At 38.5% G+C, this 23807-nt stretch overlaps 4 protein-coding genes across 10 annotated transcripts in view; 3 read left to right on the forward strand and 1 right to left on the reverse strand.

Annotated features, from left to right (window-relative positions):
- LOC123971410 (cytoplasmic FMR1-interacting protein 1 homolog) overlaps nucleotides 1-23807 on the forward strand; it is a 1205200-nt gene that overhangs the window by 986714 nt on the left and 194679 nt on the right. The window lies entirely within an intron of this gene.
- LOC123971465 (AP-1 complex subunit sigma-2) lies at nucleotides 1025-17936 on the forward strand. Of its 5 annotated transcripts, none has more exons than XM_046050327.1 (5): nucleotides 1025-1180; nucleotides 1873-2051; nucleotides 3982-4090; nucleotides 4219-4356; nucleotides 15821-17936. In XM_046050327.1, the coding sequence occupies exons 2-5, from the start codon at nucleotides 1873-1875 to the stop codon at nucleotides 15866-15868; spliced, it is 474 nt and encodes a 157-aa protein (XP_045906283.1). In that variant the 5' UTR covers nucleotides 1025-1180; the 3' UTR covers nucleotides 15869-17936. The 5 variants fall into 5 exon arrangements, with proteins under 5 accessions (XP_045906283.1, XP_045906288.1, XP_045906285.1 ...); XM_046050332.1 differs by lacking the exon at nucleotides 15821-17936 and adding an exon at nucleotides 10745-12364; XM_046050329.1 differs by lacking the exon at nucleotides 1025-1180 and adding an exon at nucleotides 1228-1350.
- LOC123971441 (synapse-associated protein 1-like) lies at nucleotides 17922-22064 on the reverse strand. Its single transcript, XM_046050288.1, has 9 exons — nucleotides 21567-22064; nucleotides 21303-21421; nucleotides 21151-21217; nucleotides 20969-21042; nucleotides 20712-20851; nucleotides 20427-20578; nucleotides 20176-20234; nucleotides 19908-20052; nucleotides 17922-19825 (listed from the first exon to the last, which is right to left on the reverse strand). The coding sequence occupies exons 1-9, from the start codon at nucleotides 21772-21774 to the stop codon at nucleotides 19698-19700; spliced, it is 1092 nt and encodes a 363-aa protein (XP_045906244.1). The 5' UTR covers nucleotides 21775-22064; the 3' UTR covers nucleotides 17922-19697.
- The window catches only part of shroom2a (shroom family member 2a), a 31424-nt gene continuing 29590 nt past the window's right edge, over nucleotides 21974-23807 (forward strand). For 2 of the 3 annotated variants that reach the window (XM_046050181.1, XM_046050182.1), the window contains exon 1: nucleotides 21974-22555. The gene's annotated coding sequence lies outside the window, so the exon portion shown is untranslated. The remainder of the gene's footprint in view (nucleotides 22556-23807) is intronic. The other variant, XM_046050183.1, reaches the window with a different exon arrangement.

Genomic DNA, 23807 nt, shown 5'->3' on the forward strand with positions numbered 1-23807 from the left:
ATAGCCTTATCCTTGTTCTTGCTAAGAGATAGTTGAGAAGACTGATACCACTCTAATATTTGTATGCTAAATATGAAGCTGGATACAGGAGAAGCTTAGCATAGCTTAGCTTAGCATAGCATAGCTAGCCTGGTTTTGTCCAAAGGCAACAAAATTAGAATCAGAATCAGCTTTATTGCCAGGTATGTGTACACATATGAGGAATTTGACTCAGGATTGTACATTGCTCAGGATGTGCTTACTCATACAATAATACAATAATAAACTCAGGCACAGGCTACAGTATAGAGAACACATATCTACACACTATAAACAAAAACAATATAGACAGATTGAGACAACAGTGCAATGAGCAGAGTGCAAAGGATGCAGGAGTAAAGTATCATTATTATTATTATTATTATGTTCATGTTGGAGGTGGATGAGATATACAGATGCACATACATACATACATGTACACATGAACACAGTGCGACTGAGCAAAGTGCAAAGGATGCTGGAATAAATATTATGTGCAGGTGTTATTTACTTGAGGTAGGTAGATTTGGTAGACAGTATATACAATATGACAATATGAACAGTATGAACAGTTCTGAAATAGAGAACGAAAGAATGATGAATAAATAATAAGTGGTAACCAGTAAACAGGTAGATATCTGCATACTTTTTTCTCCATTTGCTGTGATGTTAACTAGTGATTGGTGAGTGAGTCAGCGTGTCAGTGTGCCTGATAGAGTAGGCAACCACTAAATACCACTAGAATAACTCATATGAGCCTATATATTATTTTAAATGTTCATCAAAAGCCATATCAAACACACTATATGGCATATAAAGTCCTACACTTGCCACTTCCAGCTGTGACAAAGCTACATGTCACTCCTGCATAATGGACCACCTCTTTTAACATTCAGGTGATGCTTCTGATGATGACGTTTAAAGGGCGGACCTATCCTGCTCCTTGTGGTTTGCTTGATGCACATCCGAGCCAATCACAGCCGCGATTCTGAGTTAAAGGTTTAGATAGGCGGAGACTGGCGTAAAAGTAAATGTTAGCCAATGAACAAGCGTCTGAGCGCTTCATCGGCCAATCAAAAGCTTGATGCCTGGCCGAGTATGTTTCAGGGTGGCGTTGGGAGCCTCATTTTCTTGAGCGGAGAATACCGTGTTGTCATTCAAGGTAAGTAGTTTTGAGTGTGTATTTTTGCACGTTTTATAATAAAATATACACACACGCTCGGGCGCATGTCGTATTTAAAACAGGCCAGGCGGGTGCTGAACACGCTTAAGCTAACGGCTCGATAACGGTGTTAACGGCAACATTACTTCCTCCAGGCTGTGTTGATAACGGTGAAGACGTGATGATGATTTCAGTCGTGTCTTTGCTGTAACTGTAGAGAACTGGCTTTTAAATTGTTTTTTTTTAAATGGCAGTGTCATGTGATTTGTTTGAATGTATCTTGATGTGTTGACTCTGGTAAACAGTTGCTGAATTTGAACATGCGGTGAAACGGTGCGCTGTTTATCTTAGACACATGGCAGCAGTCCATTCACATATAGCTTAACACCTAACTCTGCTATTGGCAATCAATATTAAATTACTGCACGAAGGGTTGGCCTTTTATTCACTTCCTGACTTTGATTGAGCTGATTAAATTTAATCTGTCTTGTATCTTGGTAATTTCTTGAGCCCTGAGCTCCCACGTCAGAATCAGTCTGACTTTTAATATCTAATGTTACATCCAGTCTCATATAAAAAGTGTTTTAGATTTTCTCTTTTGAATGCTTTTTGCCTCTCCCTGCGGATGTCTTTAAGCAACCACTCCTTCCTCTCATCTTTCATTGTGCTTTTCTCTCCTCTCTTTATTTCAGATGCAGTTCATGCTTCTATTCAGTCGACAAGGCAAGCTCAGGCTTCAGAAATGGTACGTGCCTTTATCTGATAAAGAGAAAAAGAAGATCACCAGAGAGTTGGTGCAGACGGTCCTGGCTCGAAAGCCCAAAATGTGCAGCTTTCTGGAGTGGAGAGACCTCAAGATTGTATATAAGAGGTGGGTAGGAATGTTACAAAAGGATTTCTGGTTGTACTGGAAGAATTTCATCATGGCATCATGAGTGCACTCAGAATACAACAAGAAAGAGCATTCATTTTGCCTCATTATATCCTGTTGCTGTGCCAACGAGGCAGACTATTGGTGAACCCGGTTGACCCAACAAAGACAGACTAACACAGCAGTCGAGGTGATAACCAGTCAGCGACTTTGCACCATTGCACAACCAGAGAAATGTTTGTCTTCCTGTTAAATTTAAGTAGTTTAAAATAATAACTTTCCCATTTTCATACTTATGAATAGTTTATTCATGTGTCTGTGTTTTTTGTCTAACAATTCAGTGGACTCTTTATTGCATCCTATTAAGTCATGAAAGTGTCATTAAATAAGTGATTAGGGCTGCTGCCTCTGGATCTAGTTGTACCGCAGTGGTCAGTATCTATATATGTTTCTTCACAGTTCTTTGTAGCTCTCCACTCTCTAACTTTCTCAATAAAGAGAGAGCCCTACGTATTCACATAGAGCTGTCCGAGTGTTGATATTGTGTGTCAAAGATGAACAATACATTTGCTGGAGGTGAAGGAAAAGACATGCAATAGTACTTACTTTGAGAACATGATTCAGTATTGGTGGAGACGTTACTGACATATTAACTTTAGTGAGAAGAAATAAAAATGATAAGGTGTCAGGTCAGATCTGCGGGTACAGGGTATGCCACCTGAGCCTTAGGACACACAGTGGAAAGTTTTTAATACAACAAAGGCTATCACTGTTTCCGCTGTTTGATGTTTAGACTGTTTGTGACAATTACACAGTATGAAATATAAAATGTGACATGGGTTCTGGAAAAATGAGATCTGCAGAAAACGGCTACAGTAAGGTTATAGGAAGAAGACACAGCATGTCTAGGGCTTATCAATTAATCTGCAATTATTTTCTCAATCAGTGACTTGTTTTGTCTCTGAAAGATCAGAAGATGGTGAATAAGCTCAAGGTGATGTATTCATATTGCTTGTTTTTTTTTCCCCAAATTTATTCCGTTTACTGTCAAATATGACAAAAGCAGCAAATGCTCACATTGGAGAATCTGGAAGCAGATTGATTTTCTGTCGATTGGCAGATTAATTAACCGACTAATTGTTGCAGCTCTAAGCATATCATGATGAAGACATACAGCCTGTCCTCATGAATACCGGTTTTAGCAATCCAAATCCTCAAAATGTGTACTGCATCCCATCTGACCATGTGTCAAAATCAGCCTGGGATCAGAGCTGAGGCCGACCCCATAACTTCCTCTTGCAATGCCTGTGTGAGTCAGCTACAGTAAAAGTGCTGTCTCACTTCTCTGTGCCACACACAGCTAAACAACTGAACTGAACCCTTTGTGTTTCCTGAGCTTTGCAGTGGCTTGCATTCACTTGCACACAGCAGACAAGGACGAAGCGAAACAATTCAACAATATTAGGAATTAATATTGCCAACAAGTATAGTCCTAGGTCAAATTTGAGAAGTGTTACTTGTCTAAAATCTGCAGCCTACTCCATTGTGCCAACTGACCAGCTCCTTTTATTAGCCAATCATCACATGCTTAAAGAGTGCCATGGGGATTATCGAGGATAAAGAACCATGGCAGGATGAGGCTTAACTCGTACAGCCTTCTGCATGTGGCTTCTGGCTTTTGAATGAATCCCCTGTAAACAGTAAACGGCGAACTCTTAATAATAACACTCTCTCAGCACTGAGAGCTGGGAGGCAGTATATAAATCACTTGTAGATCCCATCTGAGTGATAAAAATGCACAAAGTCAGCTCTTCTTCTATTTAGTTTGTCATACAGGCTGATGTTGCAGTTTTCACTATGAAAGATTCTTTGTATTTGTTTATGTGGATTGATTGACATTAAAGTTGGCTGGCTCGCCACTGTGTTGCAGATATGCCAGCCTGTACTTCTGCTGTGCCATAGAGGACCAGGACAACGAGCTCATCACACTGGAGATCATCCACAGATATGTGGAGCTGCTGGACAAATACTTTGGCAGTGTGCGTTTCTGTCTCTTCACCTCTTTTATGATCTGTTGTGTATCCTTGACATGGTTCCTGATATGTTAGCCATCTGTTGAACCCACCAAGTCATTCATAATAAGTGTCCTTTCATTTCTGAACAACAGGTTTGTGAGCTGGACATTATTTTCAACTTTGAGAAGGCTTACTTCATTCTGGATGAATTCTTGCTGGGTGGGGAAGCTCAGGAAACGTCCAAAAAGAATGTATTGAAGGCCATTGAGCAGGCTGACTTGCTACAGGAGGTAAGGCATCTAATGAAATCAATGTGGAAACAATATTGATTTCATACTAATGACTTCATTAGCAATCTGCCCTCAGTCTCCATTGTAAGTGTCTGTTTTCAGATCAAAGTCAGGTGAAATAGAAAGAGTTTGAGGAATGAATCACAGCATTTTACACTAGTACTGGTGGAACAGCAAGCATGGCCCAATACTTTTTATTAGAAAAGCACTTTGTTGCAATTTCTGGCATTTCCAATCGTTTTTTGTTTTTTTTTAATTCACACTGAAATTAGGCAGAAAAATAGTTTGATAGAAACACACTTACTGTAGCTGCTCCTTATTGTTCCATTATCTGCTGTGATATTTAAAACTGAGCCGCTGATACAAGAGGTAGAAATGATTGTTGCCTTGTTCAGATCTTTGATGACTGGTGTTTCCTGTGACTGCTCAACAATAAAAGCTCTCCCGTGTTTTGCCTGTTGAATGCTTTTGTTGTGAACTAGCGGCAGTAGGAAATGCAGGATTTGCATTAGCAGTAACTTCACACAGCTGCGATACACCTGTAAGAGGGTGAACAGTAAATGGTGACATCAGTGAGATAAAACCGTAAATGCCTTTTCACACCAAGTCTTTGGTTTTGTATGCTTTTTTTATTTTTTTTTTATTTTTAATCCGTCATCCAATTTAAAAAAACGTTACACACAGAAACCTTGTACACTGAGACCGATGCATTTTATTTTTCTATTCGTTGCGAAAATTCACAATGAGGCAAAATGAGTTCTGAAATGATACTGTGCTTTTGACAGATGCGAAAAATCCAAACCTGTTCCGAAAACTTTACAGACGGACGAAGGTTTTGGATTCTGTGTGTAAACATGATTGAAACAGTGTGAGGTCATATTTATTTTTAAACGTGCAACAATTTCGGGCCTTAAAGGCGGGATAAGCGATTCAAAACCAATACATGTCTCTTTGTGAGATTCAGCGAATATCTCCTCACGGTCCGCTAGCTGTTCTATGATGTTAGAGTAAGAGACTTGTCTTATCTTATTGTACTTTATTCCTTATAATACTCAGGTGAAGTCAGACTGAATATTTTAAAAAGTCAAATGTGGACCTTGTTACTACAAAAATGAACTCCACAACCTTAACTAGAGTAGCTATAACTAAGTTACTTTACCCTATGCTTATAGGGAGTCTTGAATGTTGAGTTTCTCTGTTGTAACTTCAAGTCATAACTTGCTTCACTGCTTTATTAAGAAGTGAGAGGTCACTATGGACTGCTAGTGCTTCATGATGTCACTGTTGAATTCCTGATGACCACTCCTAAATACATCTTTATTGTCATTTTCTTAGCTGCCTGAATACACTGTAGTACTCAGTTGATTTATGCAGCCTTTTTCACAAATGTTTGACATTTTATTTCTTGTGATTTCCGTTTCCTTGCCTTCACAGTGCTTTATTGTCTTCCACTTAGTTTGCCTGATCTTGATTTCAGCTGACATTTTTCTCTCTTTGCCTGTGTATTCTTTACTATTGTGATTTGCAGAATCTAGACTTTCAGATGCGCCTGTTTGCAGGTACAGTTTGTAAGAACCCAAATAACCCTTGCTGTAGTGTTAGATCAGTAGCTTTAGATGTAACGGTAGATTCAGCAACACAACACTAAAGCCGGGAGAAACAACATACCAGCAGTACTTCAAGTGTCAGTAATACTGCATAGATATTGAAGCTGCTGGTGTGGTTTTTCTGCCTCATATTTACTTCAACCCTGATATCTCTGATGTAACTAACCAATAACTCTTTGTCAGCAGCATATTTACATACAAAGGTCTGTATTATTAGAGAATATTTATGCTTAATTTTCAATGAAAATTTTAATAAAGAGCTTATATTTTTTTCACAGTGACAAGAATGCCATTAACATGTAATATCACCAGATTCAATCACAGGCTCTGTTATTGTTATTATAAAATTTTGTTTTCTCTTTCAGTGTCACTAAAATATTTTAAATGATTTGACTCTCCACCTCTCCAAATTTGTTTTATAGTTGATGAAAGGGGAACTCAGGTTGCAGCCCAGAACAAAGCCTCATTGTCTGCATTGCTGAGAACACACACACACACACACACACACACACACACACACACACACACACACACACACACACACACACACACACACACACACACACACACACACACACTCTCTTCTGGCCTAGATTATCACAATTATGATTCTGACTAAAAGAATATTCAGCAGTATGCCGACAAACATCCGTCACCACAGCTACACATGACGCTGTCTTTCACTTAAATCTATTAATGTCATAAATCAAAAGCTTAAACGTATCATAATTCAGAAAACTTGACTCTGTTACAGCAGAGCTTTTTAATTTGTATAGATGCTACAAAACACACGGTTTTTAAAGAGTGATCTTGTGAAGGCAGTTTTTAATGTTAAATGCATGTAAATGAGGCTAAAATGAACAGAACAGTATTTGGCACTACACAGCAGTGTGGTATAGACCCAGTCAGTGTCAGCAGGCTGATCGGTGTGCTGAATTTGTTTGCTCAACATTTAGTAAGTTAGTGAGCCAAAAGGGCACTGCTAATGAGTTCTGGGAAGCAAAATCAGCCCACTGCTGACAAACCATTAACACCCAGTGGAGAAGGGCAACGTGAACTGTAGAGAGCAAAACAATACTAGATTTTTGAGGGATTTGTGATAAAGATGTGCACTAAGGCAGGATGTTTTGAGGGTTTAAAAATAACCAAATATGAGTAACAGTACCACCTGCGCAGCAGAATAAACCTGAAATAAGACTGGATTTAATTTAACTAAAAATCTATAATTTTGCACATTTTCTAACATGTGCTGAGATCAGTCAATATCGGCTAGTAATATTAGCCTGATGTATCTGTCAGGCTTTTGTGAAAACTCCATGTAAGAAAAATAAATAAACATACTTTAAAAAGCTTTTGGCAGTATACCTCACTTTATGCGTTTCTCTTTATCCTGCTGGATTATAGAGAATATGACATCACCTTAATATTTCACTCTAGTGGTGTTTTTATTATTGTGCCATCAGTGTTTCATTTTACAAGAACCACGCCTCAAGGCTAGTCAGTTTGTTTACATTTTCATAGTTCATCATTCATCATCTGTGCAGTACAAATGGATAAGAAGACAAACATGAAATGGAAAAATATAAACTTCACCCAAAAGTTTACAAACTCAAATGACTTTGAAATTTTACTCTTGTTACCAAACTGGGAATACAAAGTAGCCTAAACTAAGTAATGAAGTAAAGCATTAGGAAATTCTATTGTGGTCCATAACCATCAGCTGTGAGGCAGCTGCTGCTGCTGAGCCAAGTCCATAATCTCTGAGGACAAACTGTGAAGCTGTTCATTGATTTACAGTCAGCAGGACCATCAGGTAGCTGTGCTGTACAGAACATACTGTACTGTGATCCTAAAGGCTTATGGTAAGTTCCTAATGTAGGCCTTTTTCCTTTTAAGTGTATGCAGTTAGGAAGTAAGTTGCCATTTTAAACCATTTAGTTGATATCCTCATATGGAATGCCACTCCACGTTTACCCTGAGAGGGAGAGAGAAAGAGGTCTCTGATTGGCTCAATTCTGTATTTGTAGAGCCAGAGTGAAGACTGGGGAAGTTTACCAAATGAGGAGATCTTGTAATGGGCCTAGAGTCCATCCATGCCTCCACCCAGGCAACTGGTAACTACTAGACTGGTGCTGTCAGTCAGTCAGCATGGGTTTCCAGTTCTGCCTGCTGTGGACTTCTACCTGCATGTACTTCTCTCAGTATGAGTGTCTCATAACTCTGAGTGAAAAACACCTGACAAAGCGTACAAGTCATAACAGGCATGAACTCAAACTTGAATGTTTCTAGCCTGTTGTTTGAATGAAAATGCTCATTGATGATTCTGATTAATGAGTTTGTATGTTTTTCTTTGAAATGGTGGGAATAAGATTTCTGATCAATAACAACAGGTGTTGTACATGGTGTTATTTGATCCAAAATAACCATTTTACACAACCATCACCTTCTAAAATGAAGATATTAAAGGACTAGCAGAGGGCTGTTCTACATTTTTCTTTTTCTCAACAAAGCCCATGAAATTTTAAGGCTCAATAATTTTCAGCTGCTCACTTTTTAACAAATGTTATTCAAAAAAGTGTCAATAATGCACTTGTTGGGGACTATTTGCAATCGCGGCAGTAAGATGGTGTATGTGGGACTGTGTGTGTGTGTGTGTGTGTTCATAATGAACAGTGTGGCACACTGATCTGTTTTTCCCCAGTCTTTGGCACAGAGGAATAAGATGTATCAAGGTTTAGCCACACACACAGTACTTGGTAGTAGAGCTCGACCGGTACCAATTTTGATCTTTTAGGATTTAAAAAAAAATATTCCTATATCTGGGCCAATATAATTGTTTTTTCTTTGTCTACTAGTTAACTCAGTTTAGTGTTGGCTTTGGCCCTTTCATGGGATTTGTTGACAAAAAAACCCCATAAAGAATATCATCAGCCTGAAACAAGCACATCATCATGGTCATTTTGTAATCAGGAGAGCAATCAGATCAAATTCACTAACATCTCTACTACTGGAGATGCTGCAGAAATGATTTATTACTTTAGCAATCAAACTCCTTATCGGTGTGATTTAGTAATCAGTCTAATTATTGTCCAATGGTGAGGTGCAGAATTTACTCCTGTTTTTTCACTTTTTCAACAAGTGGTGGATAAGATGTTTCTTTTAATGGATGGACATACGGTATGAGCAAACACTTATCCTGATTTTGATGATTGGAGACAAAAATTCTTTCCATCCTTTGAAACAATTTAAACATAATGTACACGTAAGGTAATAAAAATATTGCCAGGGTTGAGTTGGGGGCACTTTTGGAATGAGTGCCTCTGGCTTTGAGGCATTAGTAAGAGCGTAGTGCAGTAATTACCTGGGAAACATACCACTGGGGATTTGGCTGAAGTTATTTTGATAAGCCTTTAATGAAACATTTCTCAGGAGCTGGCCATTACCTTGGTGCCAGCAAGCAGATCTTCTTTTGGAATAATGATGCCTCAGAAGATTTCCTGCTCAGCTCAACTCTGCATGTGAGACATCAGAGATAAATTAAGCAGAGATGTCCCCGTGAAGAGGACAGTTTTATTGAGGAGGTGCACAGTTAACCTCCTGCTCCCCGAGCACATACTGTACATGTGTAGATGCTGTAGGTTCCTGAGAGTTTTTAATCTTAATCTGAGTTGTTTATTTTTGTCCTTTATGAAATTGTTTGCCTAACAGGTGTGATGGTCCCAAATATGGTCTCTGAGTCCTCTGGTCTTTTCCAGCATTAGGCCCACTGAGGTGATTACTCTGTGTCTGTGGATGTAGGCCGTGCATACTTGCTAGAGCCCGCTAGTCAGAACTAGCCTCAGTCTTCTAACCGTGTATATAAGTCTGTCTGTAGCTCAGGTCCTTCTGGTTAAGACGGTGTTCCTGGTCTTGTGTTACTAGTTAGTTTCTCCACAGCCAATAATACATGTTTGTATTGAAAACAAAGTCTGTCTTAGTCTGTTTGTCTTTGTTTTCCATGTATGTGTAACATTTCATTGACACTGTCCCCTACCAAATGTTTTATGATTGCATTTCTGCAGTTTGGACAGGTGACACTTTGACTGTGGATTAAATGAGTAAGCAATGAAAATGAAACGGTACACAGTACAAGTGTTTCCATATCTGTTAGTTTCAAATTGTTCATAGCCTCTCACTCAAAAGGAAATATTGCTTTTTAGGGGAATTTCATATATATTTTTGTCCTTAGGTAAGACAGACTTGTGGATGCGTTTTCCCAAAGGTATTCAGAATATGAGCAGAATTAAACAAAGCTCACAGTTCTGCAGACCTTAAAAATGAACAGACATTTTTTTTGACTTTGGCAAAGTAGGAATATTCCCCATCGCACTACCCCCGTTAAAAGGCAACTTAAAGGAATAGTTTGACATTTTGTAGAAATATGCTTATTCACAGAATCTCTATGTCGTTCCAGCACAAATGATCTTTTTTATGTTTATAGATTTAACAAACGAGATACAGAGTGTTAATTAGTGAGCTTTAGAAGTGCTGATAGGCGTTTGGACAGAGCCAGGCTAGCTCTTCTTCTCATCAAAATCTTGGCAAGGAAGCCAATGAGTGTATTTCATAAAAGAAATGAACTACTCCTATAATGGATAATGACGTGAAGAGAGTAGTGCGTATAGGTGGTAGCTCCAGCCTGCTGCAGTGTCTTCTGCATGTCCTGTGAGTGTCTGTATGAGGTGGCTGTTATGACTCACTGTTGTCTTGTTTTCTAAGCTGTGTGCATTTCTCTCCCCCAGCCCCGTCATGAGTACTTTAATGTGCCTGTGTACTGATTGGCTGCCATCGCTGCTGCCGCTGCTGCTATCCACCCTGCATGCTGAGCTCCTCAGTGCCTGGCACCTTTCTTTCTGCCCTCTCAGCACCTGTCATTGTCATTGGTGTAGGGGGTGTAACAATATTCTCAGCTCACTTCAATTGGACATAATTTCGCCACAATATAAGTACATTGAAAACAACTACAGTAAATGCTGAAAACATTTAGGTTGGATTAGGCATTTCTCCTGCTGGAATAGAGATCAATGCCCCGCTACTAAGGATGTTAGCTATCAATATGTTTATTGATAATATATATTTTGTGGTGATATATTGTTACATGCCTGTCATTTGTCAACTTATTACTGGCTTCATTGCACCAGTTGAACACCCCTCTTTTACCATTACCACTGTAGCAAAGCAAGTTTGCATCATGTGCCATCGTCACCCACTTGGCCTCCATCAGTGGACCTTGTGTTGAGAAATGTAGTTTTGTTTCCAAGGTAAAGAATTGATCTGCAACCTCAGCAAATCAGTACCATTTATTTTTACTTCAGCTGTGCAGCAGGTAATATACTAACTATTTAAAAACCAAGTGGAAATCAGCTGCTGTAGTCTTTGGTTGAAAGAAAATCTGTAGACTGTTGGATCAAGATGGCACCTGATTGAAAACCACTGGTCACCATTTATCAAATTGTCAGATTGAAGTTACAAATGACAAATGGCATTGTGTGATATTGCCTTCAAACTGTGTGGGGAAAGTCTGCCCCCTGTGGTGCACAAATGTGTCTGACTGTACCTTCAAGGCACTAGCATTAAAGTGTATACACACTCTTTGAAAGGAAATGCTTGAAGACCAGATCACAAAATACGATCATCTGAATTCTTATGTCCAGGTCCGGCGCTCTCACACTTAAGTTATTATTGTATCCAAGAGATGTTCATCCAGTCTGTTTTATATTTCATATTTTTATTGGTCCCGTCTTGTTTTTATTATGTCATCTATGTGTGGGAATACATTAGACGTCATGTGGTACCTGTTCTCATTTCTCAGTTACACTTTTGTGTTTGTCCCCTCACTTTAAATCATGCATTTGAATTTCACTTATTGTACTTACTGTGATTTCTAGGAGTTGTTGTTGTTGTTGTTGTTATAATTGTTAAAATCTGAACAAACCCTAGTCCATACCATAGCACACGCTAGAAGACCTAATAGCTTTTCAACTGTTTAAATGGTGTTTTTAAATCTTTTGAATTATTTATAGATTAATAAATTATTTCCTATTTAAATAGATAGCAAAAAGCTCAAGGTAAGTGGTAGTAGTGGGATTAATGGTAATGGATGTTCTCTTTGCACTGTTTAACTTGGGGCTCTTTAGGATTTCTACACTACAATGATAATAGACATTGAAACGCATTGAAATAATTAGCTTACAAATTCTTTCTGATATAAATGAACGCTGACTAAGCACTTTTTTTGTTTTATATGATCTATCAATGTTCATCTGTGTCCTACTAAGAAAGACAGACCGTTGTGAGGAAATTTTATTAATGTATATAATAGACATAATAAATAAATTGTGTATGATTCTTTATCAATTAAACATGCTGGTGTCTTTCTTTAATATAGCTGTGTCCCTGTGTTTATGGTGTTTTCCCCCCTTAATGCGACACCTTTGTAGGTTCAGGCTGATATGTAGTCATTTTGTTGTTATTGCAAATGTTTTCTCCTGTGTGAGAAACAAACCCGATAACCTCACCACTGAATGGTGCTAAGCTCCATTTGCTCTGTAGATGATTAGCCCACATAATGGGTGACGAGGGATTTGTCATTCCAGCAAAATCCACCCCAAGAGTGAAAAGTCTATCGCTGGTGAATAATGCATAGTTGACGTTTCAAGATCTGGGTTGAACATTTTGCACTGAAAATGAAATGGCACTTTAGAAGTCACTGTGAAGAAGTGGGTTGTTTTTCTCTTCTTGCATAAAAAGTTTTACTGCTCTGATGCAACTCCTCTCTTTACTTTGTGCTGAACCTTGTTTTAGGATGCCAAAGTAAGTGCTTCTCTTTCTTTCTGCCACAAGCTACCAGCACTGATGTTTTCCTGTACAATGTCTGTTATTTATGATTTGTGACACATTAGCGTAGGGACAGAATGGACAAAAAGTTTTGTATATATCAAGTAATTGGTTGAAGTATGTAGGCCAGTAGACTCTTATCACAACAGGCATTGTGACTTAATAGCATTAATGATGGTTGCATTCATTTAGGTGACCCAGTTCCAGGGCTCTGGTATTGTGCATGTTCACTCACTGACAGTGACGATCGTAATGGAAAGGAGCCATCATTAATGTTATTTACACCTGTGCTTTTGACAAGATAAAATGTCTCCCATGAAAAGGGTCCACTGATAAAGACATGCATTTTAGGTCCTCTGTCTTTCATTTTGCTTTGATAGTTTGTTACAGTAATTACTTACTACAGTTATAAGAGTTGTTGGTTCCTCACTAAGAGCCACCTCTTATCTGTATTTATATGATTCAATGTTATTATAAAAAAACTGACTTATGAAGCTTTAAATTTAATGAACATTTGCAATAGAAAATTCCCTAATTTTATGGTGGAATTTGGAAGGTGAGCTGAACTACAGCATTTGTTCCTCACTACAAGCCACCCCTTTCACATTACATGTATTCATTAGATTACATTTTATTATTAAAATGTTAATGCAGGTGCCCTTTGGAGTTTCTGTCCACTATGGAGCAATGGTTTTACTGGTCCCTGCTTTGTTTTTATCATGCATGCACATGAGCATGCGGGTGGCTCACTCTTGCGCTAATCTCCTGACCAACATTTGGTGGTAGTAACATGCAAAAAAGCACAGCCATTGCGCTTTGGCTATGCAGACGTTATGAGGAATAAAAGGCACCAAACATACATTTGTTAGGCCTCAAGGACACACACGTTTTGGTAATTAACGCTGAAAGTAAACAAACTTATTCCAAATTCCAAGCAACCCCTTTCACTTTATACAGTGGGGAGAAGCATTTGATACACTGCTGATTTTGCAGGTTTTCCTCCTCACAAAGCATGTACATCTGTAATTTTTTATCATTAGTACACTTCAACTGTGAGAGAAGGAATCCAAAACAAATCCAGAAAATCACATTGTATGATTTTTAAATTTGCATTTTATTTAATGACAGAAGTTTGATACATCAGAAAAGCAGAACTTAATATTTGGTACAGAAATCTTTGTTTGCAATTACAGAGATCATACGTTTCCTGCAGTTCTTGACCAGGTTTGCACACACTGCAGCAGGGATTTTGGCCCACTCTTCCATACAGACCTTCTCCAGATCCTTCAGGCTTCAGGGCTGTCGCTGGGCAATACGGACTTTCAGCTCCCTCCAAAGATTTTCTATTGGGTTCAGGTCTGGAGACTGGTAAGGCCACTCCAGGACGTTGAGATGCTTCTTACAGAGCCACTCCTTAGTTGCCCTGACTGTGTGTTTCGCGTCGTTGTCATGCTGGAGGACTCAGCCACGATCCATCTTCAATGCTCTTACTGAGGGAAGGAGGTTGTTGGCCAAGATCTCGCGATACATGGCCCCATCCATCCTCCTCAATATGGTGCAGTCGTCCTGTCCCCTTTTCTTCCTTCAAACACCGTGAGTGGAGTTTAGACCATAAAGCTCTATTTTTGTCTTATCAGACCACATGACCTTCTCCCATTCCTCCTCTGGATCATCCAGATGGTCATTGGCAAACTTCAGACCTGGACCTGGGCATGCGCAGCCTTGATCAGGAGGACCTTGCGTGCGCTGCAGGATTTTAATCCATGACGGTGTAGTGTGTTACTAATGGTTTTCTTTGAGACTGTGGTCCCAGCTCTCTTCAGGTCATTGACCAGGTCCTGCCGTGTAGTTCGGGGCTGATCCCTCACCTTCCTCATGATCATTGATGCCCCACGAAGTGAGATCTTGCATGGAGCCCCAGATTGAGGGAGATTGACCGTCATCTTGAACTTCTTCCATTTTCTAATAATTGCACCATCAGTTGTTGCCTTCTCACCAAGCTGCTTGCCTATTGTCCTGTAGCCCATCCCAGCTTTGTGCAGGTCTACAATTTTATCCCTGATGTCCTTACACAGCTCTCTGGTCTTGGCCATTGTGGAGAGGTTGGAGTCTGTTTGATTGAGTGTGTGGACAGGTGTTTTTTATACAGGTAACGAGTTCAAACAGGTGCAGTTCATACAGGCAATGAGTGGAGAACAGGAGGGCTTCTTAAAGGAGAACTAACAGGTCTGTGAGAGCTGGAATTCTTACTGGTTGGTAGGTGATCAAATACTTATGTCATGCAATAAAATGCAAATTAATTATTTAAAAATCATACAATGTGATTTTCTGGATTTTTGTTTTAGATTCCTTCTCTCACAGTTGAAGTGTACCTATGATAAAATAAAAATAAAAATAATTACAGACCCCTACATGCTTTGTAAGTAGGAAAACCTGCAAAATCAGCAGTGTATCAAATACTTGTTCTCCCCACTGTATGTATCCATTTGATTCGGTGTTAATATAGAAAATGAGGATGAGTGCAGCTTTAACTTGAACGACTAATTGTAGTATCAAATGCCCAAATATAAATGTAGAATTTGGAGGGTGAAAGAGTTGTGGGAGGTTTGGCATAGAACACCCCTTGCACTTTACATGTATATTTATGTACTTATTTAGATGCAGTGTTAATATGGAAATATGGATTTATACAACTTTAACAACTAATTACAGTATTCTGAAATAATGATTCAGAATGAGGAGGGTGAACTATTAGACTGTTAGCACAAAGCCATGTCTGCGAAATATTCACCCACAACTGCTGCTGCTGAGACAGCGGTGACATCTCTCCAGATAAAATGTGGAATCACTGTCTGTGTGTGTGTGTGTGTGTGTGTGTGTGTGTGTGCACATTTGAGTAATGCTGTAATTGTTGAAATCCTCTGTAATCAGTAGCTCACCGAGCACTTCACTGGAGCTGTGGTTCCTCTCTCCCTCCACAGGAAGCAGAGACTCCGCGCAGCGTACTGGAGGAAATTGGACTGACATAAACATGGTCCTCCTCATCATCCTTTTGCCACACACTGCTTCATCGGCCTGCTACTGTGCTATATGTAGCTGATAACTCCAAATCACTTTTGGGCACACCTCACAATCACACACACAGTGTTCCCAGCTCTGCCTTTGTTTTCTACTTCTTTTTTTTTTCTGAGACAAACAATGTAGCACTGTTTGGGTATTTCCCACCGAGTTATTTATTTGTTCAGTGTGAACTGTTACCAAGGAAAATGCAGAGTAATTAAGGATTTAATTTTTTCCACACCAAGATGCTGTACTAAGTGAACTGCTTTATTTCGATTTGACCAAAGCTGATGTGATCACTCTGTTCTGTGAAGTATATTTAATGATTGTGACTACTACTGAATTTTAAATGTGTCAGATTTATAGAATAGAATCTATTGTAAAGGGAAGTCAAAAGTATTACATTACCAGAACCAAAGAGTTATGTTTCATCTCTCCTTGCGTTGTGATTATCATGAACTCAAACTGTATGGTGTATTGGTTTCTAATGGCAGGACCCCACTTAGTATTGAATGCCTTATTCGCTGGCAGATGTCCACTCCCCTAAAATGAAAGAATCTTTTTGCTGCTTTATAATTCAATTCCATTTGCATGCTGCTGCAATGTAACGAACAAATACTGAGTTTATTTTATTAATGCATGCGTGCCAGAGCTAAATTAACTCTTCCTTTTCTTCATGGTTACTACTGTGCTTCTTTTTCTAGTTTTTGAGTTTTTTTGGCTGACAGACACACAGCCCTGAAAATGTATCGCATTATAATGTTATGGATAACATGTTGGCAAAAAATGGCATGCTAATGCATCCATCAGACATGAAGCAGTCCCCTCCAGGATCGTGTTTCCGACCACCTGTGGAAGTGCACCATTCCCTCTTGTTTAGTTTGATATCCATCAACTTCTGAGAAAATAATCTGGAGCTTTACCTGCTAAGTATTAAGATTTTCTCCCCAGCTACTCTCCAATTTTGCTGTTTGATGCTGCTGAAAACTGCAATGATGAGAATGGCTAGACTCAAAGATTCAAGAAATGAGTGGGTGTTAAAACAAGAGGTTAAAATAGCTCAGTAGAACTACAGAGTGTTGGGATCTCTGCAGTTTCCTCACTACAAGCCACTCCTTTCACATTATACATCTTTTGAATCTTTTGAAGGTGGTTAAAATGACACCATACTATATCAATCAGTTTCCCTCTCTGTCTATACTCTGTAGTAAACAGTGTTGATATTTAGCAACAGACTTGTGCTAATCATACAGTACAGACCTCTGACCAGCATGACAATTTAAAGCTGAGTGTTTGGTGTTACGAAAACTCAGTCTACTCCTTTTAAAGCATAAGTCTACCCCCACATTAGTAGTGATTTTTAAACAAAGCAGCTTCTGACAGCCACATGACATACTGTACAGCATGTAAACTACCTATTTACTACTGTGACTCCGAAAGCAACTGTGCATAAAATAGCAATAGTGTCACAAACTGTAAGAGTATTAAGATGTTATTTCTTTTTTATGACCCAAGACTAAAAGTAGCTTCAAGCCACTTAAAAAAAAGGAAAAAACTTAACACACACAAAATGCCTTTTGAACACTTAATATAAAATGGCATTTTCTGTATTTTATGTTAATGTTGCACAGTATGTACATTTTTTAAGAAGCTAGTATTGTTTAAACCAAAACTGTTTAATATAACCTTTTTTTGTTTTTCATTTTGCAACATCTTCTATATCTCACTTGTTTGATGTTGAAATCTCTTCCCATTATCACTTTTATATAATGTCAAATAAGTATTTTCAATTTATTCAGTATGAACTACAGAAGTGTGGCAGAATCTATGTGACTCTGTGTGTTGGTGAGTACATATAGGTACAATAGTTGTAGCATGAGTGCAACCTGTGTATTACATTACTGGATTTGTGTTTATTTACATACATTGTATAGTTTATTGTTATAGTGTTTAAAATGGATACAAGGGGGAAGGTTGTTTTCCTGTCAAGTTCAGCAATAAAGAGTACTCCAGCAGCCAAGGGGCTGTAAAGTCACAGTTTGCTTTTATTTTATTTCATTTTCTGCCCATTTTAATTGAGGAAAACAGTAAACATTTCTCAGAGTGTCATTACACATTGATTGAGACATGTAAAAGTAAGTTCAGTGTGTGTGAGACATTTTTAGAAAGCAAGGTTTCAAAATGTCTGATACAGCACTGTGTCCCCAAACAACCCATATACAAACTTTAAAAGAATCACATGCATTAGTGCAAGAAAAGGTCAACACATTTTAGACAGTAATAAATGATCAGGTTTAATGGGAATGTAACACTACAGTGAAGTGTGCATATACAGAAAGTACACAAAGACAATGGATTTTGGGGTCTATTTTCCTGAATCAACTCTAGTGTGAACAGGAAGAAAGCAAAGCTTGTTTGGACAATGCATGTCATTACAAAAAATGTGATCAGTCATCCATTTTATCATTTTGATAAAATCCACAGTGCCCTAGGTCCATTACAGGTATAACATACACTGTGTATTACATTCTTTACTGTAAAGCACATTTTTAGATTTTATTAAAATTGGCTATCACATATATTATTACAAACAAACACATGCATCATATCCATTTATAATTTTTTTAAAAAGAGTTGGCTCAGTCATAGGATAAACTTTGTTCAAAACTATACTTTACTGGTCACCTGACTTGGTTGATGTTATTTTGGCAACAGACAACTGGTGAAGAAGAAGAAGCATCAAAACTTCTGGTCTATAATGTCATACCGAGTCTTTGATTTGAACAGTTCGGCTGTATTTGTTCATTCATCACCTGCTCGTTTTACGCAGGATGAATGTGAAATCATCATAATGGTATTTGTGTAGCCTGTCAACCAGACGAATCTGCGAGCTCATGTTTCAGTCGCTCTGGCAGGTGCGCATGGCCCCCCTCCCATTCAGTCAGATTTCCACCCATTCTGGATCCAGTCAGACCAATCCCATGACAAAAACAACGACACAGCAAGTACTGTACTTAACGTGAGCTAGGTTGTGGGTTAGCAAACTTTTGCTACAGTTGCTGCTGCGAAGCTAACATGCAGAGAGGACGAGGCAGCACAGCAGCTCCAGACAATGATACTCCAGTTAATATAGCTAACATCTTAATAACAGCATATTTAGGCAAACTAGAAATTAAGCTGAATGTCCGTGGGCAAGTCATTTAAAGTTACCTGACACACAAACCACAGCTACAATGGCTGAAAAAGTGTTGTATGGCTTAGTCTGAGCCACTTTGTTTGTTTCTCACACACAGAACAGACAGCTAGTGAAGAGACATTAGCTGAATTTGACAAAAAGACGTGTATTGGATTAGAATCGCTTACCCCACCTTTAAAAGGGAGAAGGAATAGTAAATTTTTCTTCTTACAAATGAACAGTTCTTTTAAGATATTAAATGCATCCTCACTCAAGTCTATATACTGTACTAACTGGTTTTGTTGCTAATTTGATGTGGTATGACTGTTCACTTTTCTATGGAGGCGTGCCTCAGTTTCACATTATGAGCTTGACATGCAGTACAATATCTCCTTTTCTTTTAACTGCAGAAAACAATAGTAAATAATTACTCAAAGAACTACTCAGGCCACAGAAATAGTACAATGTTAATGATGTTAAGTGGTATTTCTCCATCTTGAGAGTTCTTAAGAGGACCAATATTGAAATGAATCATTCCACTGGGAACATTAAATGTGTAGTCGTGCTGTTTCTGACCTTAAATGTGTCCTTCAAACAGTGAAGGCTGGAGCAGTCTAAGTGCTCTAACTGTCCCCCATTAGCATCTCTTCAATCTCCCTGTCCCAGTTTTCATCACAGTTCTCATTATCGGGCAGCACGTCGTACTCCTGAAGTTCCTCCTGCAGCTCTCTCTCCCAGTCAGCAGCCTCTTCTGAAAAACCAAATGTTGAGTCACTCATTGAAGTCTGATCAACAACTCTGCTAACTCTACATGACAACCCAGTTCAACTTACCTTGTTGTGCCTTTGGATGTTCCTTCTTGTCCAGAACCAGCTGTTCCATTTCTTTGCGTAGGTCGTCCTCATTTATCTTGCAAGAGTCAAAGGCATCACTCACAAATTCAGAAACAGGCGGGCTGGTGGAGACCTCCTCTTCATCCTTTCATAAGAGAAACAGAAACAGATGAGACTCTTAACTAAACAAATTTTAGTCCAACAGCTTCTTTTTGATGACCACTGTTATTGTCTTGGGTATTTTTTTCTTTGACAACAGGTGGCTTACCTCACTTGATTTTGGTTTGTTACTGCAGATGGCAGGTGAAGTTTTCCGTTTAACTACAGCTGCAACAATAACATACATTATCTCGCATGTACATTAAAATAAAACACAATATTTGGCAAAACCTCAGCCTTCTATTTGTGTCAGTGATATCACTATTTATGGTTTTGTGTGAGAGGCTATGATTTGGAATTAATTATTTCTTTTTTCACTGACAAAAACTTAAAGATTAAACACAGGCATTAAAGTTTCACCCTTCTGATGAACAGCCTCAGGACTCGTGCCAGTTTTCTCCACGTCTCTCTGCTCAGCAGCCTGTTGTGCTGCTAGAGCTGTGAGCTGAGCTGACTGTTTTATTAAGGACACACGGTAGAAGTAATTCTTCCAAAACACTTCCTCTTTCACCCTAAAATGAATGACATGGAGAGGAATATTGACAGTTATCTCTGTAGGGGAATAAAATATTTCTGTTTTTAATAAATCCACTCATATGCCGTAAAACACAGAACAAAGTAATATGCAGGTGTAAAGACACTCACTGTTTGGGAACCAGATGGAAACGCATCTTCTGAAGGAGCTCATCTTCCTCCAACATCACCATGGCGACTGGATACATTTGCTCAAACTCAAAGTGAAATTGAGACCCAGCAGGAGGATCTCGCAAAAAATTTCTTTTGTCCTGTCAATAAATTAAGCAATAAACTGAAGTTCAATTTTCCCTTGAAATTATATTGATGCACAATTTACTTATTTTTCTATATCAAAAGAAACATTTTCTAACAAGAGTAATACTCACAGCTGAGAGCGCTAAAATCTGTTGCTGCATGGTATCCTCTTCATTATAACCAACCCATGGTGGCACGGCTTCACCTATGAACAATGAAAACTAGCATGTAGTTAACTGTAGTGTAATATAATGTACTTCCATATCATGCATACATACTAAATGCATAAACAAACATACTATTCAGTGCTTACCAGAGTTTCTCGCTTTTTTCTCCTGAACAAATCTCTCTTGTTCTTTCTGGAAATCACCCAAAATGGTCTGAGGGAAGGACATGTACCAAACGTCTTTAGGACAAAGAAGGAGGTTAAAACATTTCAATTAAGAAAAAAAATTTGAAAATTACCTTATCAATAATTCCGTTTATCTTCCCCTCCTCCACACTTTTCTTTAGAGTTTGTGCAGTTTCAACGACGGAATCAGAGAGTTTCTTTGAAGCACTGCTGGCTAAATTATAAAAGTAACCTGCAAAGAAGCAAGTATAACATTAATGAGGTTACAGGGATCCTAGTAAAGCGAATATACACATTCAGCACAGTGTATTATTACCACTCCCAGCACTACAAAGTTTAACATGACTACAGGGGTTTATCAGCTTCATCAAACCTACCACTGAAGCCCTTTGCTTTTTGGAGAAGTTGAGGCGGTTGAGCATCTTCCTCAACACCACTGGTCTGCTCACTTTCATCAACAGCAGTCTGCCGCTTGTTTATGCCATGATCGATGTCTTCATGCACATCAACAACAGACTCGCCGTCTTCCTTAACCTGGCCATTTTTGTTTTCTATTCCAAGCCACGTTCCCCAGTCCTTAAACATACTTTAGGTATTCTGTCAATAACTCAAAACAAGTTCTTTAGCATGCTTTAATGATGCATTATTCAGGTTTATACGCCAACTTTCTGAAGTTTTAAACTAATAACTCGCTGGTGACGTTTTACCCTTCAGCCACTTCCGCGAATTTACTTAAGTTTGGCCCTACAAGCTACCCTACAGGTTGTCATGGGAACGTAAACGTTCTTCTCGAAACTGCGGTTGTTCTTACCTTTTTAGGTTTTAGGTAAATAACGATTTACTGCTTTGTCACGCTTTGTGTCAACCTCCAGGACGAATTGTTAAAGTCTCAGCCCTCAGGTTAGAGTAAGTGTTTGGTGTAACGTTATATCTCTAGAGTAGGTGTATATCTCTATCTCTAAGCATAAAGTAGAACAAAGTATTTTAGAGGGACATTTCACCTTACTTGCTACCTAACGGTAGAGGGCACGCTTGCGCTACACTTCGCTCCACTTGTTATCCCTGTTGTCCAAGGATGGAGCTAGGTTAGCTTAGCTAATTTAAACTCTCCTGAGTGGGTCAGTGTGTCGTTCGCGGTTTGTATCATGAAGCAGGATACGGACTGAACTGCTGCGTTTAAAACTGGAAATCTCATTTTATTCACCGGAACCGTGCGCACAACCAGCGGAATTATATAAAAGTGATTCCTTTGAGAATTAAACAGTTACAAAAGATGAAGTATGTGTAACTCAACCCTGGGACATTGCTGCGTGTCACCCGACGAAGACTTTGTGCTCACCGGCTTGTCCAGAAGTTGAACTCCAAGGTAATGTCAGCCGTTTAACAGTTAAGCTGAGTTTTGTAAAAAGCTAGTCGAGTGGGTAATTTCATTATAAAGTAAGTTACTTGTTTCACGCGAAGATTTAGTTAACTGAAGGATAATATTCCTTATCTGAAAGACGAACCTAGCATTCAGTCTGATTTGCTCAGTTTTCCTTATTTGATGGTAACGTTAATGTTACAGGCGCAGCTTGTTTCCATTGTGCTGTTCGACATTGTTGGTCTTTTTTAATGCTCTCACACATAAGAGCATTAAGTTTCAGTCCGCATGTCTGGAGTATGACAGGTGTTTACGCTGTTACAGAAGTAGAGTCATAAGAATGCATTTTTATACCATGCAGACAAAGGCAAAACAGCTTTCATAACTAACGTAAGCGAAGTTACTGGATTCAACATCCAAACAAACAGTTTAGTGTCTTTTAAGAGGAATTACTTTCACATAAAGAGCACAAATGTATTTTCAGCCTAAATATCCCAATACGATGACATCCTACATTGGTGTTTAGATTCTTCTCAAAATAAATGTACATTCAGTGATATTGTTACAGTGTCCCATATTCCATAATTTCCTTTTAGCTCTTGTGTAATGTCAGGATGTGTTTAATGTAATGATGTTGCCATGTTTGAATATGAACATACTGTATTACTCAGCATAGACATGCTCTGGTCACTTTGTCTTTGAACCTACACAGTGTAATATACAATAGGCTACTATTGAGCAGTTAAAGCAAAATTAAAAATGTAGTGTTGATCAAATTAAGATAAATAGCATTCTTTAAAATCCCTTTATTTATTGTATTGTATCGACAATCTTAAGCATTTAATTTGTATTATTTGTAATAACGTAAAACTATGATAGTGAAGGCATATTTTTTATGCATCAGACAATTGAAAATGATACAGCCAGATTGTCTAATAATAACAAACACAGTTAGCCTAAAACAGACATTACACTTAAAAGTGCTTCACGTAAAAAGTACATGCAAATAAAAAAAACACATGGCCCAAAACAAAGTCAGCTGTAAAAAGCATAACTTGTATTAGGAGAAAAGAATTAACAGGATAAAAGGAAATATTTACAATTACACATTTTCTTATCTACCAGTCCTAAATTATCTTTTAGCTTCTCCAGACCGTGAGAAATGCTCAGTGAGCTTTATTTGTGAGTCTAGATTATAGAACAGTCCATAGTCTTTTCACGTCACGCTCAGGTTCAGGAGGGCTTAAATGAACAGCGT

The sequence above is a fragment of the Micropterus dolomieu genome, linkage group LG05, assembly GCF_021292245.1.
Source record: "Micropterus dolomieu isolate WLL.071019.BEF.003 ecotype Adirondacks linkage group LG05, ASM2129224v1, whole genome shotgun sequence".
NCBI lineage: Eukaryota > Metazoa > Chordata > Actinopteri > Centrarchiformes > Centrarchidae > Micropterus > Micropterus dolomieu.

Excerpts from the sequence above, each read along its gene's own strand:
- LOC123971465 (XM_046050327.1), top strand. The coding sequence starts at position 1,873 with ATGCAGTTCATGCTTCTATTCAGTCGACAAGGCAAGCTCAGGCTTCAG. Across the intron at positions 4,091-4,218 it reads TGGACAAATACTTTGGCAGT|GTTTGTGAGCTGGACATTAT; the intron begins GTGCGTTTCTGT and ends TCTGAACAACAG. Across the intron at positions 4,357-15,820 it reads AGGCTGACTTGCTACAGGAG|GAAGCAGAGACTCCGCGCAG; the intron begins GTAAGGCATCTA and ends CTCCCTCCACAG.
- LOC123971441 (XM_046050288.1), bottom strand. The coding sequence starts at position 21,774 with ATGTTTAAGGACTGGGGAACGTGGCTTGGAATAGAAAACAAAAATGGC. Across the intron at positions 20,852-20,968 it reads AGATTTTAGCGCTCTCAGCT|GACAAAAGAAATTTTTTGCG; the intron begins GTGAGTATTACT and ends ATTTATTGACAG. Across the intron at positions 19,826-19,907 it reads ACATCCAAAGGCACAACAAG|AAGAGGCTGCTGACTGGGAG; the intron begins GTAAGTTGAACT and ends TTGGTTTTTCAG.